The 16,825-nt window shown below is 53.4% G+C and overlaps 1 protein-coding gene across 1 annotated transcript in view; it reads right to left on the bottom strand.

Moving 5' to 3' along the window:
• Nucleotides 1-313: 313 nt before the first annotated feature.
• Nucleotides 314-16,825, bottom strand: part of PLEKHH1 (pleckstrin homology, MyTH4 and FERM domain containing H1) — a 43,905-nt gene continuing 27,393 nt past the window's right edge. Inside the window, exons 9-28 of the mRNA XM_052646991.1 lie at nucleotides 16,156-16,306; nucleotides 15,843-15,985; nucleotides 14,747-14,857; nucleotides 13,443-13,529; nucleotides 12,977-13,138; nucleotides 11,786-11,866; nucleotides 11,288-11,470; nucleotides 10,778-10,886; nucleotides 9,864-9,976; nucleotides 9,087-9,263; nucleotides 8,650-8,747; nucleotides 7,998-8,175; nucleotides 7,147-7,302; nucleotides 6,023-6,123; nucleotides 4,910-5,051; nucleotides 3,675-3,817; nucleotides 3,434-3,563; nucleotides 1,772-1,858; nucleotides 1,367-1,513; nucleotides 314-475 (exon numbers count right to left, since the gene is read on the bottom strand). Coding sequence (XP_052502951.1) covers nucleotides 314-475; nucleotides 1,367-1,513; nucleotides 1,772-1,858; nucleotides 3,434-3,563; nucleotides 3,675-3,817; nucleotides 4,910-5,051; nucleotides 6,023-6,123; nucleotides 7,147-7,302; nucleotides 7,998-8,175; nucleotides 8,650-8,747; nucleotides 9,087-9,263; nucleotides 9,864-9,976; nucleotides 10,778-10,886; nucleotides 11,288-11,470; nucleotides 11,786-11,866; nucleotides 12,977-13,138; nucleotides 13,443-13,529; nucleotides 14,747-14,857; nucleotides 15,843-15,985; nucleotides 16,156-16,306 — 2,661 coding nt within the window. The remainder of the gene's footprint in view (nucleotides 476-1,366; nucleotides 1,514-1,771; nucleotides 1,859-3,433; nucleotides 3,564-3,674; nucleotides 3,818-4,909; nucleotides 5,052-6,022; nucleotides 6,124-7,146; nucleotides 7,303-7,997; nucleotides 8,176-8,649; nucleotides 8,748-9,086; nucleotides 9,264-9,863; nucleotides 9,977-10,777; nucleotides 10,887-11,287; nucleotides 11,471-11,785; nucleotides 11,867-12,976; nucleotides 13,139-13,442; nucleotides 13,530-14,746; nucleotides 14,858-15,842; nucleotides 15,986-16,155; nucleotides 16,307-16,825) is intronic.

Raw genomic sequence — 16,825 nt, 5'->3', positions numbered from 1 at the left:
TACAGCACTGATGCCCTCAGTGACCAGGGGCAGCGGGCAGCCCTGTGTCTAGAACCGAACAGCATCCACAGCTCAGTGTTTTTGTGGGGGGCGGGGAAAGTGGTTTTTATACGGGGTCTGGATTTTTAAAGGATAGCCCTGGAACATGATGAGGCACCTGGAGGGTAAAGTGGACACCGAAGCACACATTTCACAGAACAACTGGGGTGGGTTGCAGGGGCTATCAGACCCATCACAGTAGTATCACATCCAAGGACACATGTCTAATCCCAGAGGCACCAGCTGGTGGTGAGGAAAAGGGCAAGAGAAATATTCACAGCAACGTTGGCCCCTTGGCACCACAGGGAATGGAAGCAAAGAACTGTCGTCCATCCAGTTCCCATGGCTGGCAGGCAGCAGCGGGGGTGGTGGGGGGGTTCACAGCTGTGGAGCAGTGGTTCATGTAGCTGGCCAAGATGAAGGTCACCTCTGCAATCTAAGGAGACAACAGAGAAATGAAGGAATGGAACTAGCTATGGCTTGAATTCTGGTTCTCTCTCACTAGCTGTTGCATAAGCTTCTTGGGCTTTGGTTTGTCTCTTAAATAACCACCCAGGGTGGAAGTGTCCAAGCAGGGGATCATTACTGGTGAGGTTCAGACAACCAGTGAAATGGGCATCTGGAGTCCATGGTACCTCCTGAAAACAGGAGGACCAACATTCCGCTCTGGCTGTCTCCAAGCCGGGGCAGGCGGCCTCCCTGAAGGGACCTGCGTGTCCTCTCCTTCGGCAGGGACAGTATTAAAAGGAGGAGGAGGTTTGTCAAACTCCAGCTTTAGGATTAAAACAACAGGGTTTCCAGCTGTTCAGAAAGAAGCCAGAAACTATAAATCAGAACTTCAGTTTCAGAGTCTCTGGAATTGTTACTTTTGCCAATCAACATTTCCTGTACTGAGTAGGAACAAGGCCCTTAAAGCGAAACAGGTCTTTGGGCCTTCTTCAGAACCCCAGGGAAGGGGGAGCCCGTGCGGACTGGCCCACTTGTGACAAGTGCTGGGACAGCAGAACCCAAGGCAAGGGGGGAGCACCTGGAGGAGGAAGCAGGCCTGGGTCTGGGCCTGCTGCAAGGACGAGCAGCGAGAGGTCCCCCAGCTCAAGCTGCGCAGTGCTGTGGCTGACAACAGAAGTAGTAACGTGAGGAGTGCCCCCACCAGCCCCTCTACCAGCCCAGCACCCTCAGGAGTACTGAGGAGAGACAAGGCCAAAGGTTTTTGTTCGGGGCAGGGCCCTTCTGGGGTATTATCATAACCCCAGTTTCCTTTCTATGCTCCAAGCCCACCTCATCATACCCGATCAGAGTCAAATGTTGTAGCAGCTTTCAGGCCCACCTTGGGAGCAGCCATGCGGAAGATCAACTTCTCAACGTGGCCTTTCCCAGAGCTCTGGTCTGGAAGGGATCTGATCACAAGCATGAAGTCATCTCGGCAGCCACCGAAGGTCATCACCGAAGAGTAGGGATAGGTGACGTGCAGTTGCTGTGAGAAGTGATCCAGTTAGTTCCTGGGTTGCCTTCCCCTTGCCTTCTGAGCTGGGAATCTCGTCAGACCAGGAAAGAGAAGTCTGAAGCGGCCACACTTTGGAGAGCTCCATTCAAATGTCTAAGCTGTGTCTGGACTAGACAGCAGTGCTTGGGGTGGGGGTGGGGGTAGTGGGGGCAGAGCAACCACGGTCACTCAGCTCAGGACTGAGTGCAGAGAGGAGCCGCCAGGGAGCCAGCCCACACCCTCCCGTACCATAGTGTTGTGGTCCAAGATGCTGACTCCATCCTCATTCACAGCAATCCACACCAGAGCGCTCTCCGTGGAAGACAGCTGCGCAGGCTGGGGGAACAGGAAAATCCCATCAGACCGAGTCACAGCTAGGATTCTGAACCACTAGAGCTTTCTGAAGTAGAAGGCACATCCAGGGAGCTGCTAGGCAGTGATTTCCAACTTTTTTCTCCTTTTGGGAAACACAGAAGATGGTATTTGTACAGCATACTGGATAAACAGTCTGCTCGTGGCAGGAGGCGTCTGGCTTGGAGCTCTGGCCGCTTACGAACTACGCTAATTGGGGAAGGGTATCACTTTCTTGCAGTACCCACCCTGCTACGAAACAGAGCAGAGCACACTCTGTTCCTGCAGCAGAGCAGAGGCCAGCCCTGGCTGTTCCGTCACAGGCATGGAGAACAGGCTGTCTTCTCCTGGCTCTCAGAAACTGAAAGCATTCCAGTTTCTCCCAGCACCAGTGCATCCGCTTCAACCAATTTTCTAGGGATTATATTTTTTAAAAAGTCAGGAAAACAATAATGTAACCTTAAAGGCGTTAGGCCCTACCAGGGAGAAAAGTGACTATTTGGTGGACAAGTCTTAGAATGACTAATTTTCCCTGCCAGGGCTGCATGAGGGCAATCTAGATCTCCTATCTCTTCTACCCAGAAGTCTGGGATCAGAGATGGACATGTCTCTTTCATCAGGAGCTTTCCCCAACCTTCCAGGCCAAGAGGGTCCCCATGTTATATGCCTTTATAACACCCCTGTACTTTTCCTTCATGGCACTGTGACAACTTGTGAAAAAATTATATATGTATTTAGAGAGAGAATTATTATTTGATTAATGTGGACCTTCCCTACTAGATAAGAAGCTCCATGAAGGCAAGGACTGTGTTGCATTTGCTTACATCTTGCCACTGCAAACAACCAGCGCAATGCATGAGATATAATAGGAGCTCAATAGTTCTTTGTTGAATGAATGAGTCTATTGTCTGATCTGTACTCTCAGTGAACAGGATCACGATCCAGCATCAAGGACAGGACACTGTGTGATTATGTACAAAGTTCACACATACCAGATACCCAGTGAAGAAGAGTTCTAGCTGAAATTACTGTTGGCCACCTGACCTTCATGCAGGACAAATGAACTGCTGCCTGAGTAGTCACATCCCCCGTGGCCACTCCAGGTCAGTGGAGATGTGTTTGTTTAGGTTATGATACTAATATGTCCTTTCAAACTTCTTTTCAAATGAAAGCACTTTTGAGAGGGACGTCACATCAAGTCTGAACCCTGCTGTGAATTAGTTGACCCTATCTTTTTTTTTTTGGGGGGGATAGGATTGGGAAAGAAGTCAATAAAGGAAAGTTGAGGGTCACCCAGAAATAATCCTGGTCCAAAAGCAATGAGTCACAACTGCTCTGGACCAGGGAAAGCTTGCAGCAGGCAAGAAATGGGTGGGGACATTGCGACCCCTAGTGGTGGCTAGTGTGCAGGCGGGCGCTACAGACTGAACTGGCTCAAACCTGATGGAATCCCTGAGAAACTTAAGGGAGTTTCTGATGAGATGGTGGGCTTCCAGATGGGATGGTGGGCTTCCAGATGATATGGTAATCACTCCTTCCACTGGAAAGGCTCACACTCACCTGAGCAGCAAAGAGCTTAGCACCAAAGAGGGGCCATTTCCGGGCCACTGTCAGGTAGATGCGGATGCACTCAGGAGAGGAGCAGCCTTGCAGTGCCGCCCACTTCGTGGTCAGCTGATCTGCCAGGTGCCTGGTTTGGACGGACGGAGAGACAGGGTGCCATGTTTCTGTTGCAGCTCTGAGGTTTCCCCAACTCTGCAGCCCTCCCCACAGTGATTCCTTGCAAGACCCTGCAGCCTACCTCAGCTGTTCAGGGGGCACCCCGTGTCTATAGCGCCTTGGGTAGAACCTGTCCAGGACCTGCTGGAGGTGATGCTGAGCTTTGGCAGAGGGTGTACCCCCAGGTCCTGGAAGGATGGGCCTCTCCAAGTCCCCGTACTCTACCTGCAATAGAAGCACGTGGAGGGACAAGTCAGGAAATTGGATGTGGAGAGGGTGTGGGTGGGGGCCTGCTGAGAGAGGTACAATAAACCATCATTTCATTCCTTTATTGATGAGGAGGGAATGGATGGGAAAAACACATTTCTTGTGAACAGACCCTTTATCTCAAGTTTCACAGACACCAGAGAAAAAAATCTTAGGATCCAAGAATATTAAAGATTGTCAAGTTCAACGTTCATTTTGGAGCTGAAGTTAAGTGCCTTATCCAAAGACACAGCTAATCAGTGGCAGACAACACTACAGAAATTCTGGCTTCTAATCCCAAACTGTGGGATACAGGGCGGAAGATGCTGCAGATCCTACAGTATAGCAGTGTTCCGAATGTGGCCACGGGAGTCAGATGCTTGACTCCAATTCCAGCTCTGCCACTTACCAGCTTTGAAACCACAATCAAGTTAAACTCTGTTCAGTTTACTCTCCTACAAAGTAAGGATGAGAACTAAATAGGGTAGTGCTTATAAAACGCTCAGCACAGGGCCCTCTCTAGCATATTCAGTACATGTTTATTAAAGATCAACTGTTATTATTTCCCCTTCTCCAGCACATAAATCCAGACTCTTAGAGGGAACATGAAGGCATCCCAGATGCCTTTGGCAACACAGCCTCCTAAAGGTAACAGGAAGAAGAGTCAAAGCCTGAATGCACATTCCTTTCCCCAGTTCTCACTGCAGCGTTTGACAGCTGGTGAGTACACATTTTACAACATACATTATCTAAGAACCATAGTACAACACTGTAGGGGTGGCAGTAAGGGATTTTTGCTTCAGAATACAAAAGAGAACTAAAGCATATAAGAAAAGTAAGTTGGCCACGATCTCATAGCAGTTAGGGTGTTAGATTCAAACCTAGGCCCCTGGGCTCCGTGCTCTCAGTATGTGTCTGCAGTGAGGTGCCCTACTAGGTAAGGAGTCAGCAAGGCCACCCTCTCTGGCACCTTAAAACCTGCAGAATCTTCTGTTTCCCCCCGTGTGGTGCATTCTGCCTGTGAGTCCAAGACGGTCCCCTGACCCTCCAGATTCCTGAACAGAACCTTACCTGAGCCATCAGGGCAGCCATCTCCAGAGCCAGCTCCTTGTTGACAGGAAACCTCCCTGCCACTATCTCTCCGTTAGTTTGGGAGGCAAGCAGCAGACGTTCTCGCTCTGTCTCACCTTTGACTTGACTCCGAAAATACAGCCTACAGGAGAGAGAAAGAGAAGCCAGGACTCAACTGGAATCCCGAACGATGAGGCTGTCTCTGGATCTGTATATCTTGATTTCCAAAGAAAAAAACCTTTTTATACCATTTGTGAGTCTGTTTTCCACTGCCTCCAGAAAATTTAACCAAGCATGATACAGAGAAGATCCCTGTCCTTCCAGATCTCATAGCAACAGTAGCATGTGGTTAATTCTGAATTCACCTTTAGACTTACTGGATTAGGTGAGGGGAAGCTGGTACCTGGTGCATGCATGCTAAGTCACTTCAGTTGTGTCTGACTCTTTGCAACCCTATGGACTGTAGCCTGCCAGGCTCCTCTGTCCATGGGCTTCTTCAAGCAAGAATACTGGATTGGGTTGCCTTGCCCTCCTCCAGGGGATCTTCCCAACCCAGGGACTGAACCCATGTTGTCTTGCATTGGCAGGCAGGTTCTTTACCACAGCACCACCTGGGAAGCCCCTTTTTCATAGCTGATTAGAGAACTGGATGAGTTAAGATTCCAAGAGACTAATGGAAATTATTTGCCTGGAGACATATCTGAGATGAAATTTTCGTACTCAGAGAGATATAAAGTCAGGATGGCTCCTGTATTTCCTGGAATTGGTACAGGAGCAATTTATTCTTTAGCCTTAAATATCCAGTGCTCAAAATCTTCCTCTCTCAATGCAGCACATGTAGCCACCTGAGAAGCTGGCTGGCGGTCAGGGGTGTATGTGTGTGTGTCTGCATGCATGTGTGAGCATGCAGATGCAGTACAGGGACCAAAAGCCTGAGCTGCCCAGGGTCTCACAGAGAACAGCAGAGCCAGCCTGGGCCCCCAGCTAATGACCAACAGGCAGTGTTATATCTGTGGGCCTGTCTGTGAAGGACAGGCCTCCGGTGAAAAAGTGAGGAGCTGCACCCCAGCAGCAGCCCTCACGCTCGGTGCCCCCCTTAGCAGCCCTCAGGACCTGTTCTTGTACATCAGCTTCACAACACGTGTGCCACCCTCAGACTTTCCGGTGTGCAGCTCCTTCAGGGCTTGTTCCCACTTGGAGATGGCATCACAGATCTGCAAGATGCAAAAGAGCAAAGTCAGAAAAGCCCCCGACGAGGGGAAGAAGGTCCAGTCACGCCTGGACCCAGGCAGAGCAGAATGATCGTTCTCCATCCGGAGGCTGACCTGAGTGGGCTTCATGCTCCTGGGACCCAGGGTGCCAGCGACTTCCTGACAGACAGAGGCGGAGCTCTGCGTGCCGTGTGGGCAGCAAACCACCGAACACTGCCCCGCACTGGCTTAACATCTAGGCCACCTCCCGAGGCTGGGCAGGCCCCAGTCAAAAAACATGGCCCCTTACCACCAGCCGCCATTCTCCTCTTCATCAAGTGTAACCAGAGGCCTACTATGTAACAAAGCCTTACAGATGCCAGGCATTTACACAGAAGGTACATGGCATAGTTCTTCCAGGCAATGGTAAAAGACTATAGAAGCCTTCGTCCTGTCACCATAAAGAAAGCAGACACTGAAGCCAAAGCCTCATCCTTATTGACTGCTCCAGCACATTCCCACCAACAGCCAGCATGCCCTGCAGCTCTAACCCCAGACCCTAATGCAACAGAGGGCTCGAATCCCACTCAAAGTCCATACAGAAGTACCATAAGGATCTACCTCTTTATGATGGAACCTGTAAGCACAGTAGGGGCCCTGGCAGCTGAGGTGAGTGGCCAGTGTGCAATACAACATCTGCTGGTCCAGCATTCAGTCATCTGTCTATGTGTGTGTGTTTGGAACTGGCAGGGGGCTCTGCCCAGGTCGGGCTGATGCTGACAAGCGCTTCCCTGTCCTTCCAACACTGAGCTGAGAGGCAGCTTTTCCCCCAGAAGCTGAAAAGCCTCTTAAGGGAGGGAGGGATGTGGAGATCTCTCCAGAGACAAGAGCAGAGACAACTCTGCCTGTATGGGCTCATTTTAGGATGGCACAGAAATGCTGGCCTGGGGGAATGCCTCGGGCTAGTCTCCAACAGGCTGGGAACACAGAATCCTGAAGGCCGAGGTGGCGCAGGAGGGACTCCGTTGGCTGGGCTGGGGGCATCACCTTGGCGCTCCCCTGCAGGCAGTGCTCGAGGTCCCTGCCAGCAGGGTCATCCGTGAAAAGGGCAAAGCCTGAACGGGAGGACTTCCTCATGCCCGTCTCCTGGTTTAACTGCTGGAGGAACTCGTCCACGGTGGAGGAGCCGTCAAAACCCACCACCTGCCGGGAGAGGGGCCAGTGGAGGGGTCAGGGTCCAGGAGATGGAAAGGCATGACTGAAAGAAGCAAGTGAAGTGAAAGTCGCTTAGTCTTGTCCCACTCTTCGCAGCCCCATGGACTGTAGTCCGCCAGGCTCCTCTGTTCACGGAATTCTCCAGGCAAGAATGCTGGAGTGGGTTGCCATTTCCTTCTCCAGGGGATCTTCCCAACCCAGGGATCAAACCTAAGTCTCCTGCATTGCAGGCAGACTCTTTACCGACTGAGCTACAGGAAGAGTGAAAGGGCAATTGCAAAGGCCAAAGGAAGCTGGTTTCCATGTGGAGTGGTGAGTGCTTAAGGGAGGAGCCTGCCCACAGTGGACTGCAGTCCCACATGCTATAACCGCTTCTGGGGGGCCCTTTCCCAGGCCACTCTCGTGGTCAGTGTCTCAGCTTCCCTGTTCGTGCAGTGGGTTCAAAAGATCCACCTCCCAGGCCCCGAACAGTGAAACACTTCTGCAATTCCAGCTCCTTCCTCCCTCCACACTGGCACAAATGGCTCCACCTGCCCCCTAAACCCCAGCCCTGTGCTTCGGGTGGTCTGCCTGTTAAGATCTGCTGGACCTATGGAGGCGCAGCACCCTCTGGCCCAAAGGTGTTCTCCTCTGGGTCGGTGACATGAGAAGACTCAGCTCAGGGAGCGCGGCAGCCCGGTCACCTGGTAGGTCCCATTGGCGAAGTGCACGGGGATGCTGAAGGGCAGGGAGTGGTGGAAGGGGTTCCGCAGCAGGATGGACACCACCTCCATGCGTGACGGCCTGGCCTCCCGCTCCCCGGTCTGCAGCGTTCGCTCCACCGCCCGCTGGCAATATGTGGCGTACTGGCCAGTTTCATTTCTAAAAAGACAGGTGAAGGGAAAAAGGAACACGGGAGTCCACTCACCCCCAGCTCCCTACCAACACATAACCTGTAGGACTGAACCCGCAGCTGGGAGGCTGTGATAGGAGCCCTGAAGACTGGTCTGGGGTATTACTTTGTCTTTCGGGGTCTATTTGCTGCAGGCTGCTGGCATGGCTATTTTCTGCGGGAGCCCAAAAACATGGCAACAGAGAATGAAAATATGGGGACGATGTGGGGGCACTGTAGCTTCACATGGAAGCCCCCACAAGATACCCATGCCTACGTGGACTGGCATGTAGAGGAGCCCAGCATGCCCGGATCGCCATGTGCCATCAGTGTACGTGCTGATGGGCAAAGTCTCCATGGCCACCACACAAATCCCAGGGAGCAGAGGCGATCTGATCCATTCTGGTCTCCCTCGGCGTCCCTCTCGATCATGCCTGTCAGTAACACCAGGGGCACTATCTTACCTGGGATCCGCATGGCGCTGGAGCTGCTGCTTGACATACCAGAGGAAGTGGTGCTGAGGCAGGAAGAGGGGGGCACACAGAGCGAGGAGCTGCCAGCACTGAGGGGGGAAAGAAGTGCAGGGTGAGTGCTGGTCTGCGTACCACCGCCCTCACGGTCCTGAGCTGCAGAGCCTTAAGCAGCCCCTCCAAACCACAGCCCCCAACCTCCTGTGGGCACCGGGAGGGCCAGCTCGGCCGGGCTCTGTCCAGAAATGCAGTCACACAATCTGTGTGTGGACATCCAGGAGGGGCACAGAGACGACAGCGGGACAGCTTTGTGCCCCGAGGCCGCCTGCTGGCCGCCAGGCTCAGAGGATATGTGCCCAGTCACCTCCTTCCACCTTTCCCACCTCCTGGGCAGCCCTGGCCCACGGCTGTTCTGCCCCAGGGACGCCCACCTGCATGAGGGAGTACTTCTGCGGCGGGCGGCAGCAGGCCTGCTTCATGAGTTGGCAGTAGATCTCGCTCTGTAGCTCGGGGTGAGCCAGGCAGACCTGCAGCGCGGTCTGCGCCAGGGACACGTGGTAGTCCACCGAGGCAGCTTCCACGGGCACGTTGATGAAGAGCTGGCAGGACTGCAGGGAGATGACGGCGGGCTCGGGCGGCTCCTTGACAACTGTCCTCTATGGCTGGGACAGACTGGGCTGTCCCCACCACCCCCTCAGAGCTCAAGGGAGGCCCTGGATCACTGCAGACAGTGCTTTTTGGAGGGAGCATCGTTACTGAGAATATCTATGCTTACTGAGATGGCTACTTTGGGAGAGAATCTTTCCTTCTTTAAATATTCCCATTACACAAACAAGACATATTCATTTTTCAAAAAGACAGAATATTCAGAGGGGAACAAAGAACATCCTAAAATAGGCCAGAACCTCTCAGGTCCAGAAGCAACAAAAACCTGCCCCTTCCCACTGTGCACTCCAGGAGGAGGGCAGCTCTTCATTTCAAGGGCCCAGGGGTGACATCCCAGAGCTTACAGTATCTTCCCCATAAAGGACACGGTGGGAACCCTGAGGGACTGTCTCCTATCCTCTTCAGATCCCTCCGTAAGCTACCCCCTAAACTGCCTAGGTCTCCATCACCACGGTGGGCAGAACTGCTCTGGCTAGAGCCGAGATGCAGGGCAAGGGTGCCAACCGCCAGTCTGTGGGCCTGGAGCTCGGCTCCCACTTTACCTTGAATAGCTTGACAGCCTCCGTCTGCAGGGCCTCGGAGGGCAGGGTGGTGAGGGAGGTGAACAGCCCGTCTTTGCTGTAGCACAGCATGGGGTGCCTCCAGAGAGGGGAGTCTGCCCGGAGCACAGCACCACAGAGCAGCGGCAGTCAGCAGTGCGGAGGGAACGCGCCCCCCGCCCCCACCCCCGCTCTGATCTGCAGGGAAGGCAGGGCTTTCAGTCTGGACACACGGGTTGTGCTGCGTTTACACCCACAGAGCGTAGGCTGGGCAGGTGTGCACTGCATTTATTCAGGACACTCAGAAGCACAGCTTACAGGAAGGCGGCTACTGCTTTGCCCGTGGGGCTGCAGTAGGAGTGAGTGCAAGGCGTGGGCATCTGTGTGTGTGTGTGTGCACGTGTGCAAGGGAGGCCACCTCATTGCAGCATCAGGTCTGGATAGAGGAATGTGTATCAGCCTGGAACAAACAAGCCTTGAAGCAGCAGTGGAGCAGTGTGTGTGTGCTGGGAGCCCTTAGGTCCTTAGGGTCCTGAGAATCAGTAGCAAAATACAGACTTCTAAATGCCCCAGGCTGAAGTCAGCCTGATCCTAACTTCATTTATTAACCACCTCTAACTACAGATTAACCAGCCACCTTCTTTCCTCAACGCTCTGTCTGGCCAGCAAAGTTGCAGGGAACAAAGTAAAACATTGACCAAGTGTCTGCTCCCCAGACAACTCCCCCAGATACTGAGTGGTCTCCCCAGTATCCTCACCAGAAACAAGGCCCTGGAGCATGGGACACCAATGCCCTTCTGTGGCTCAGATGGTTTCCAAACAGCTTCAGGGTATGGTCGTGCTTTCTTGGGGTTCCCAACCACCAATTACTCAGCCACCGCCCTCCAACCCAGCAGTGATGGCCACCCTTGCCTTACCTGGGTCTCCCTCACCATCAATCAGCTTTCCAATGAGCTGCTCATAGGCAGTGCCCACCTTGGCACTGCTGCCACCCGCAGCCACTGTGAGGTGGTAAAGCCACGTATCCTAGAAGTGGATGGAAAGCCAGCTGATGGGGCTGGGCTGGGAGAGAATGGAGGCAGGACCTCCAAGGGAGCTTCACTGAAGGGGCCAAGTCCAGGGTGATGCTCAGCCTGCTTGGTTGGCACAAGCTGAGGCCATCAGTCTCTAAGAACAAAGACTTGGGATAGAATGAATATGAACCTAAGTTCCTAAGCTTGTGGTCCCCTCCATCTCATGGCCCCAGTGAAGAGATGTTGGTCGCTGGGAATGAACCCAGTACAAGGAATATTCCCAAACAGGAAATACGAGTTGCCAACATGTCTAGGAGGAAAATAAATTTGAACTTTGGGAATCTCAGGGAAGAAGGAAGGAAGATGAGAATCAAAGGGTTGAGCTTTGCCATGGAGGCCCAGTCCCTCCCTCACCTTCTCATGCTTGGTGCCAATGAGGAGGTAGGTGGGGCTGTGCTCCGGGGGGTGGATCACCAGCGTGTAGTGGGAGGACAGCAACCGCCGGGTTCCTCCAGCCTCATAGTCCTCGTCTGAGTCACAGGATCGATCTACTTCCTCTATGTGCGCGTTCCGCACAGGCAGGCAGCCCAGAGGTCGCTGCAGACAGGAGCCTTGCATGAATGAGAGGGCTGGCAGGGATGGAGGAGTCTCTTCTCTCTGAACCTTGGGGCTTATAGGGCTGGGGATCAAGGAGGTGGATGGATGACAGGATGGGGAAGGGGGGACAGGCCTGGAGGAGCACAGACACGCCACACAAAAACAACCTGTAGGCCTTGCACACTGGTCACACACTCGAGAGGGATCCGGCCACTAGCTTTGTACTGGTTATAGGGTTTGGGGTGGGGCCTTCCATCAGGACACAGAGCCACAGGAATGTGGATTGGGGGAAACTATTGGGAGGCCAAGAAGTACCTTGTCCTCATGGCTTCGATAGTAGTAGAAGGTTCTCCCAATGAGAGCACACCAGACCAGCTTGGAGTGGCCGTGCTTGACCTGCAGGTCAGAAGTGAACCAGCATTATCAGAATCAGATGACCCCAGAAGTAAATCTGGGACTGCCAAAGAGAAGCCACGAGGAGAAAGATCTCAAAACCCCTGGTTCAACTCAGACCCTTAGGTCAATTCCAGGTCAAACTCAGATGCCACCCAGATTCTCGACTAATGGAACCAGCCCTTTCACAGCAAGGGTCCATGGCCACGACACCCCCATTCATCCTCATATGAACTGCCATTAAAAGGTTGACCTGGCCAACCAGATGTCCTGTCCCAGGAATATGACCACAAAAAGAACTTGCTAGTCAGCAAGGACTAGAGTTGGGAGGACAGGGCCGCCGTGGGCTGAAGCCCTTGGGCAAATGTAATCATGAAGTGTAAAAACAGTGCACCTGGGCAGAGGAGAGGGCTGTGAACCCAGACTGAACAGACAGGCAGAGGGAAAGCCCTGAGCACGGAGCTTCTCATGTATCACTCCTGACAGTGTCCTGGCCTAGTTACTGCGCTTCCCTGTTAACCTCCCCTTCCTTGGGGTCCACAAGTGCTTCTCAGCTCCCTGCAACCAGAAAGGCCCTAATTAAAATGTCTTTAGGGATTTCCCTGGTGGCCCAGTGGTTAAGACTCTGAGCTTCCGCTACAGCGGGCAATGGGGTTGATCCCTGGTCAGGGAACTAGGATCTTGCATGCCAAGTGGCACAGCTGAAAAAAAAAAAAAAAAAAAACAAATCAAAAAACATCTTTAGGGCAGCCTGAGATATTATGAGTCTTTGGCCATGCCTGCCTCACTGAGGTCACAGCTTCCCTCTGTTCATATTGAGCTGTGGTGGGTACAAGGCAGCAGTGGGGGCAACTTCTAATGACCTCAAAGTGGGTCCAAGACATTCCTTTCCCCCCTCTGTCTTGAGAACAGCTGTTGCTCTAACAACCTTGATCCCTATTTTTCCAGAGAGTCATTCACCATCACCTTATGTGGCTCAGACAACAGGTAACCAGTGTGAGGAACCTTCTGCAGAAAGCTGTGTCAGGAGGGGACCCACCACCCCCGGGACTCATTCCTGGCTCCCCTGACTCTCAGGAGGCCCACATGCCTTCCCCATCCCCCTATCCATACCTTGGTCAGCCAGCCCTTCACGGTGGGCTTGGTGCCCCCCTGAGGCAGAGCTGGAGGCCCAATGGCCTGGACCTTCAGCAGGCTCTGCAGGACACGGATCCACTCCTCCAGCAGGCTGGGTGAGTCAGCCGTCAGGTAGTAGGTTTTCTTCTCAGAGATGAGCTGGGGGGTGAGGGGGTGGGGAGAGGAGGATGGAAAAACAGGGGCCCGGTTATGAGGTGGCACAGAACTCTGGCCCACCGTGCCTTCCTTCTTCTCCTCTTTTTCTCCATATCTCTCCTACCTTCACTCCATCTCACATCCTGCCTCCTCTTCCTTCCTCAAACCCACAAATGAGGAGCGACGCAAATGTCAGTGTAACGTCTTTCATACATGCTCATCTTGCTCCATCTTTGTTTTCAGAGGAGCCATATCCAAACCCAGCACCTCTTCTATCTAAAACACCAACTGCCAGGAGCATGCTCACCTGGAATGTCTGTGCACCTTCCCCTCGAACAATCTGGCAACGGGAGTTTAGTTCCACTTGGCCTTGAGGTTTCCGGATGACATCACTCTGTAAAGAAAGGAAGGAGGGGAAAGAGGCTGGAGCCTTCCCAGAGCACACCGTTTCCCCTCAGAGCTTATTCCAGGTCACAAATGGGAAAGTGACTCCCAAGAGTTCCTGGGCTGCAGTATGATGGGTAACTTGTTCTGGATCCTGGTTCTAAGTAAATGGAGCAATGATTAGAGACATGGGTCCTGCTGATTCAGGCCTCAAGAGTATAGCTTGAACCTTTTTAAAAACTGGGTTAGAAGCCACTAAGTTATTCCTGAGCTATAAAGCCCTTAAACTCTTTCTACTATATTTTTTATAGCAAGTGTCATCATCAGGTGGCCTGTATATCACCATTACCCTTTCCAGACATTATTAATCAATCAGAGCATGCCTACTCATTGAGTGGTACAGGCCCAGAATTCTTAACATGGTGCTCAAGGCAGGCACTAGCAATCAACTGGAGTTGCACAAGAGATAGGCCTTTTCACTTTCTTTAAAATATTAACATTGAAAAAAAAAATAAAAAAATAGAAAAAAACATTAACATTGGTCCTCCAGGGAGATCCTGCCAAACTAGGTCCCAGGATCCTGCTGCTGCTGCTGCTAAGTTGCTTCAGTCATGTCTGACTCTGTGTGACCCCATAGATGGCAGCCCACGAGGCTCCCCCGTCCCTGGGATTCTCCAGGCAAGAACACTGGAGTGGGTTGCCATTTCCTTCAATGCATGAAAGTGAAAAGTGAAAGTGAAGTCTGTCGTGTCCGACTCTTAGCCACCCCATGGACTGCAGCCCACCACGCTCCTCCATCCATGGGATTTCCAGGCAAGAGTACTGGAGTGGGGTGCCCTTGCCTTCTCCTAGGTCCCAGGATCCTAAGGCTCCCTAATTCCAAACAGCGTCGGAAGGAGATGGAGGAGGTAACAAGCTTCCCTGTTAGAACAGCCCAGATCACATGAGGGCAGCCTAGGAATAGTTCATGTACAGGACCAGGCATAAGAAGAACTCGGCTTCCGAAGGAAAAAGAAATCACCAAGCCAAGCGGTCTAGAAGTGCCCTTGACTGCTCAGGGCTTGATTTCACTCCTGGTCCCATGTGGGGCTCAGAGCCTCAGGAACCTGCCCAGGCTGCCTCTTCCACCTGCCAGACTTTCGCCCTCTGCCCGGCTTCCAGCCCCTCATGCAGTTCTGGGGCTGGGGTGGGCTCTTTTGCCTACTGTCCAGGGAAGGAAGGTCTCACCGGAGACTTGTAGTACATGATCTGTCCCTGTCTCAGCACAAACCAGCGCCTCTTCCACGTCTTCACCCGGCTCCCCATTTTCAGCAAGTAGCCCGACTTCTCCAGTGACTCCTGCAGGAGTGGAGGGGTGCAGGGCGAGAAGGGGAAACATCACTGGGGTTCCTGGACATCACACAGGCCAAAAGGGCCCAGCAGAATCACTGCTTTGTCATCAATTAAAACAAATTATTGAGTATCTACTGTGTGTGTCGGACATGACTTAGCGACTACAACAACAACAACGTGTGTTTTCAAGGAACTGCCCGGCTAAGAGTGCAGAGAGGAGTCATAAAGCATGGGTGGTCCTGCTGGCAGGGGAGACAACACATGACCGTGAGGAGGTGGTGGGTCAGGGGCCGTACAAGCGAGAGGCTGGCCAGGTGAGGCTTCCAGCAGGAGCCAGACCTGAACCAGCCTTGGAAGGAAATCAGCCTTTCCTTCGAGATGAGCCCAGAGGAGGAAGGAGGCCATTCCAGGCAGCAAGGAAGAGCGGGAGAAGTTTGGGGAACATGAGCTGAGTGGGGGAGGAGAGTGGAAAGGGAAAGACAAGCCAGGGCAGCACAGCGGTGTGGAGCGAGGGCTGGGGGACGAGCCACCTGGATTCACTGCCGGCTCTGGAGCACAGCAGCACACCTGAGGCTCAGGCTTCTCATCCGCGAGCTAGGGTAATAAGCCTGAGATGACCGTGAGGACAAATGAGACACTGCATGCAAAGCCCTGAGCACGGTGCCCGGCACACTAAGCACTCAATAAATACACTGTTAGCACTCAGCATCCCAGGTCAGCGTGGCGCTAAAGAGGCAACACGTGTAAACTCCTCCTGCCCCACTGGGCCCCCTGGGATATAGTGATGGGGTCTGAGTGCACCTGACCTCCTAACTGCATACCCGCCGCCTACTCCCCAAGGCCTCACATCATCAGTGGCAGCCCCCAGGCCCCGCTATCCCTTTGCCAGTCCCAGGGACGCCACAGCTGCTGCCTGGGTCTCGTGCTGGCGGTCTGCTCCCACCCAGCCCTGCCTCGGCCCCGTGGGGTGGGAGCGGAGCTCCCAGCTCACCCCGCCTGGGCCCAGTCCATCGGTGGAATAGGATGAGGTGCGCTGCAGTTTGTGCTCAGGCTCAGAGTAGTCGCTGTCCAAGGAGCAGGCATCCGGGGGAATGGCATAGTCACCCTCGGAGCTCAGTGAGGACATGGAGACGCCTGTCCAAGGGAAGAGGAGTCCAGGCCTGGGTCCACACCCTCCTGGCTAGCCCAGCCCGGGAACTGCAGGGCCTTCCTCACCCACCAAGGACCCCCAAGTAGGACCGCCCATGGGAGGAGAGGAGGTGCCCGCCATTGTTTCATACCCCTCCCACCCCCCTCCTCCCTACCTCTCTTGATGGCTCGGGGGCTGCCCAATCCACTGGTCTTCCTGGACTCAGAGCACGGGACTGAAGTTCGGAAGCTTGCCTGGGAGCTGCAGTCATCATCAGACCCAGAGGACTCATCCACAAAGGGCACTGTGCTGATCTGCGTGGCTTTCTGCAAGACAGGCCCCCTCCCCACTGCAGCTCCTGCTGCAAAGCAAGCCCCCACCCACCTGCACTTTCACTCCAGCTCCATGTGCCCCGGGTGTGGCCAACACAGCCTGTCTAGTGCATGGGGACGCCTCCATCCAGCTGGGACACCCAAAAGACAACTGTCCCCTCCCGACCTGATCACCTTGCCCCTGCATCCTCACCTCCATGCCTCTCTCCCCAACACACCACGTGATCCCCAGGGGAGCTGCCCCACTGGGGCTGAACACCTGGCCGCTGGGACCCTTGCTCCCTGCCACTAGGGGGCCAGAACACCACACCAATGGCCAAGGGTGAGACCGGAGCTTTAAAAGTGGGTGGGGATGACAAATCCAGAGACCATGGTAAAAAATTTAAAAGACCAATTACTTCAATGTTGGGGCAACTGTGCGGAAAAGGATACTCTCTACAGTGTGATAAAATCTTTTTAGAAGGTTATTTGGCACTACCCGTCAAAATTTAAAACATACATATTATCTACCCA

The sequence above is a fragment of the Budorcas taxicolor genome, chromosome 10 (genome assembly GCF_023091745.1).
Source record: "Budorcas taxicolor isolate Tak-1 chromosome 10, Takin1.1, whole genome shotgun sequence".
NCBI lineage: Eukaryota > Metazoa > Chordata > Mammalia > Artiodactyla > Bovidae > Budorcas > Budorcas taxicolor.
This window is presented reverse-complemented; position numbering and strand designations above follow the sequence as displayed.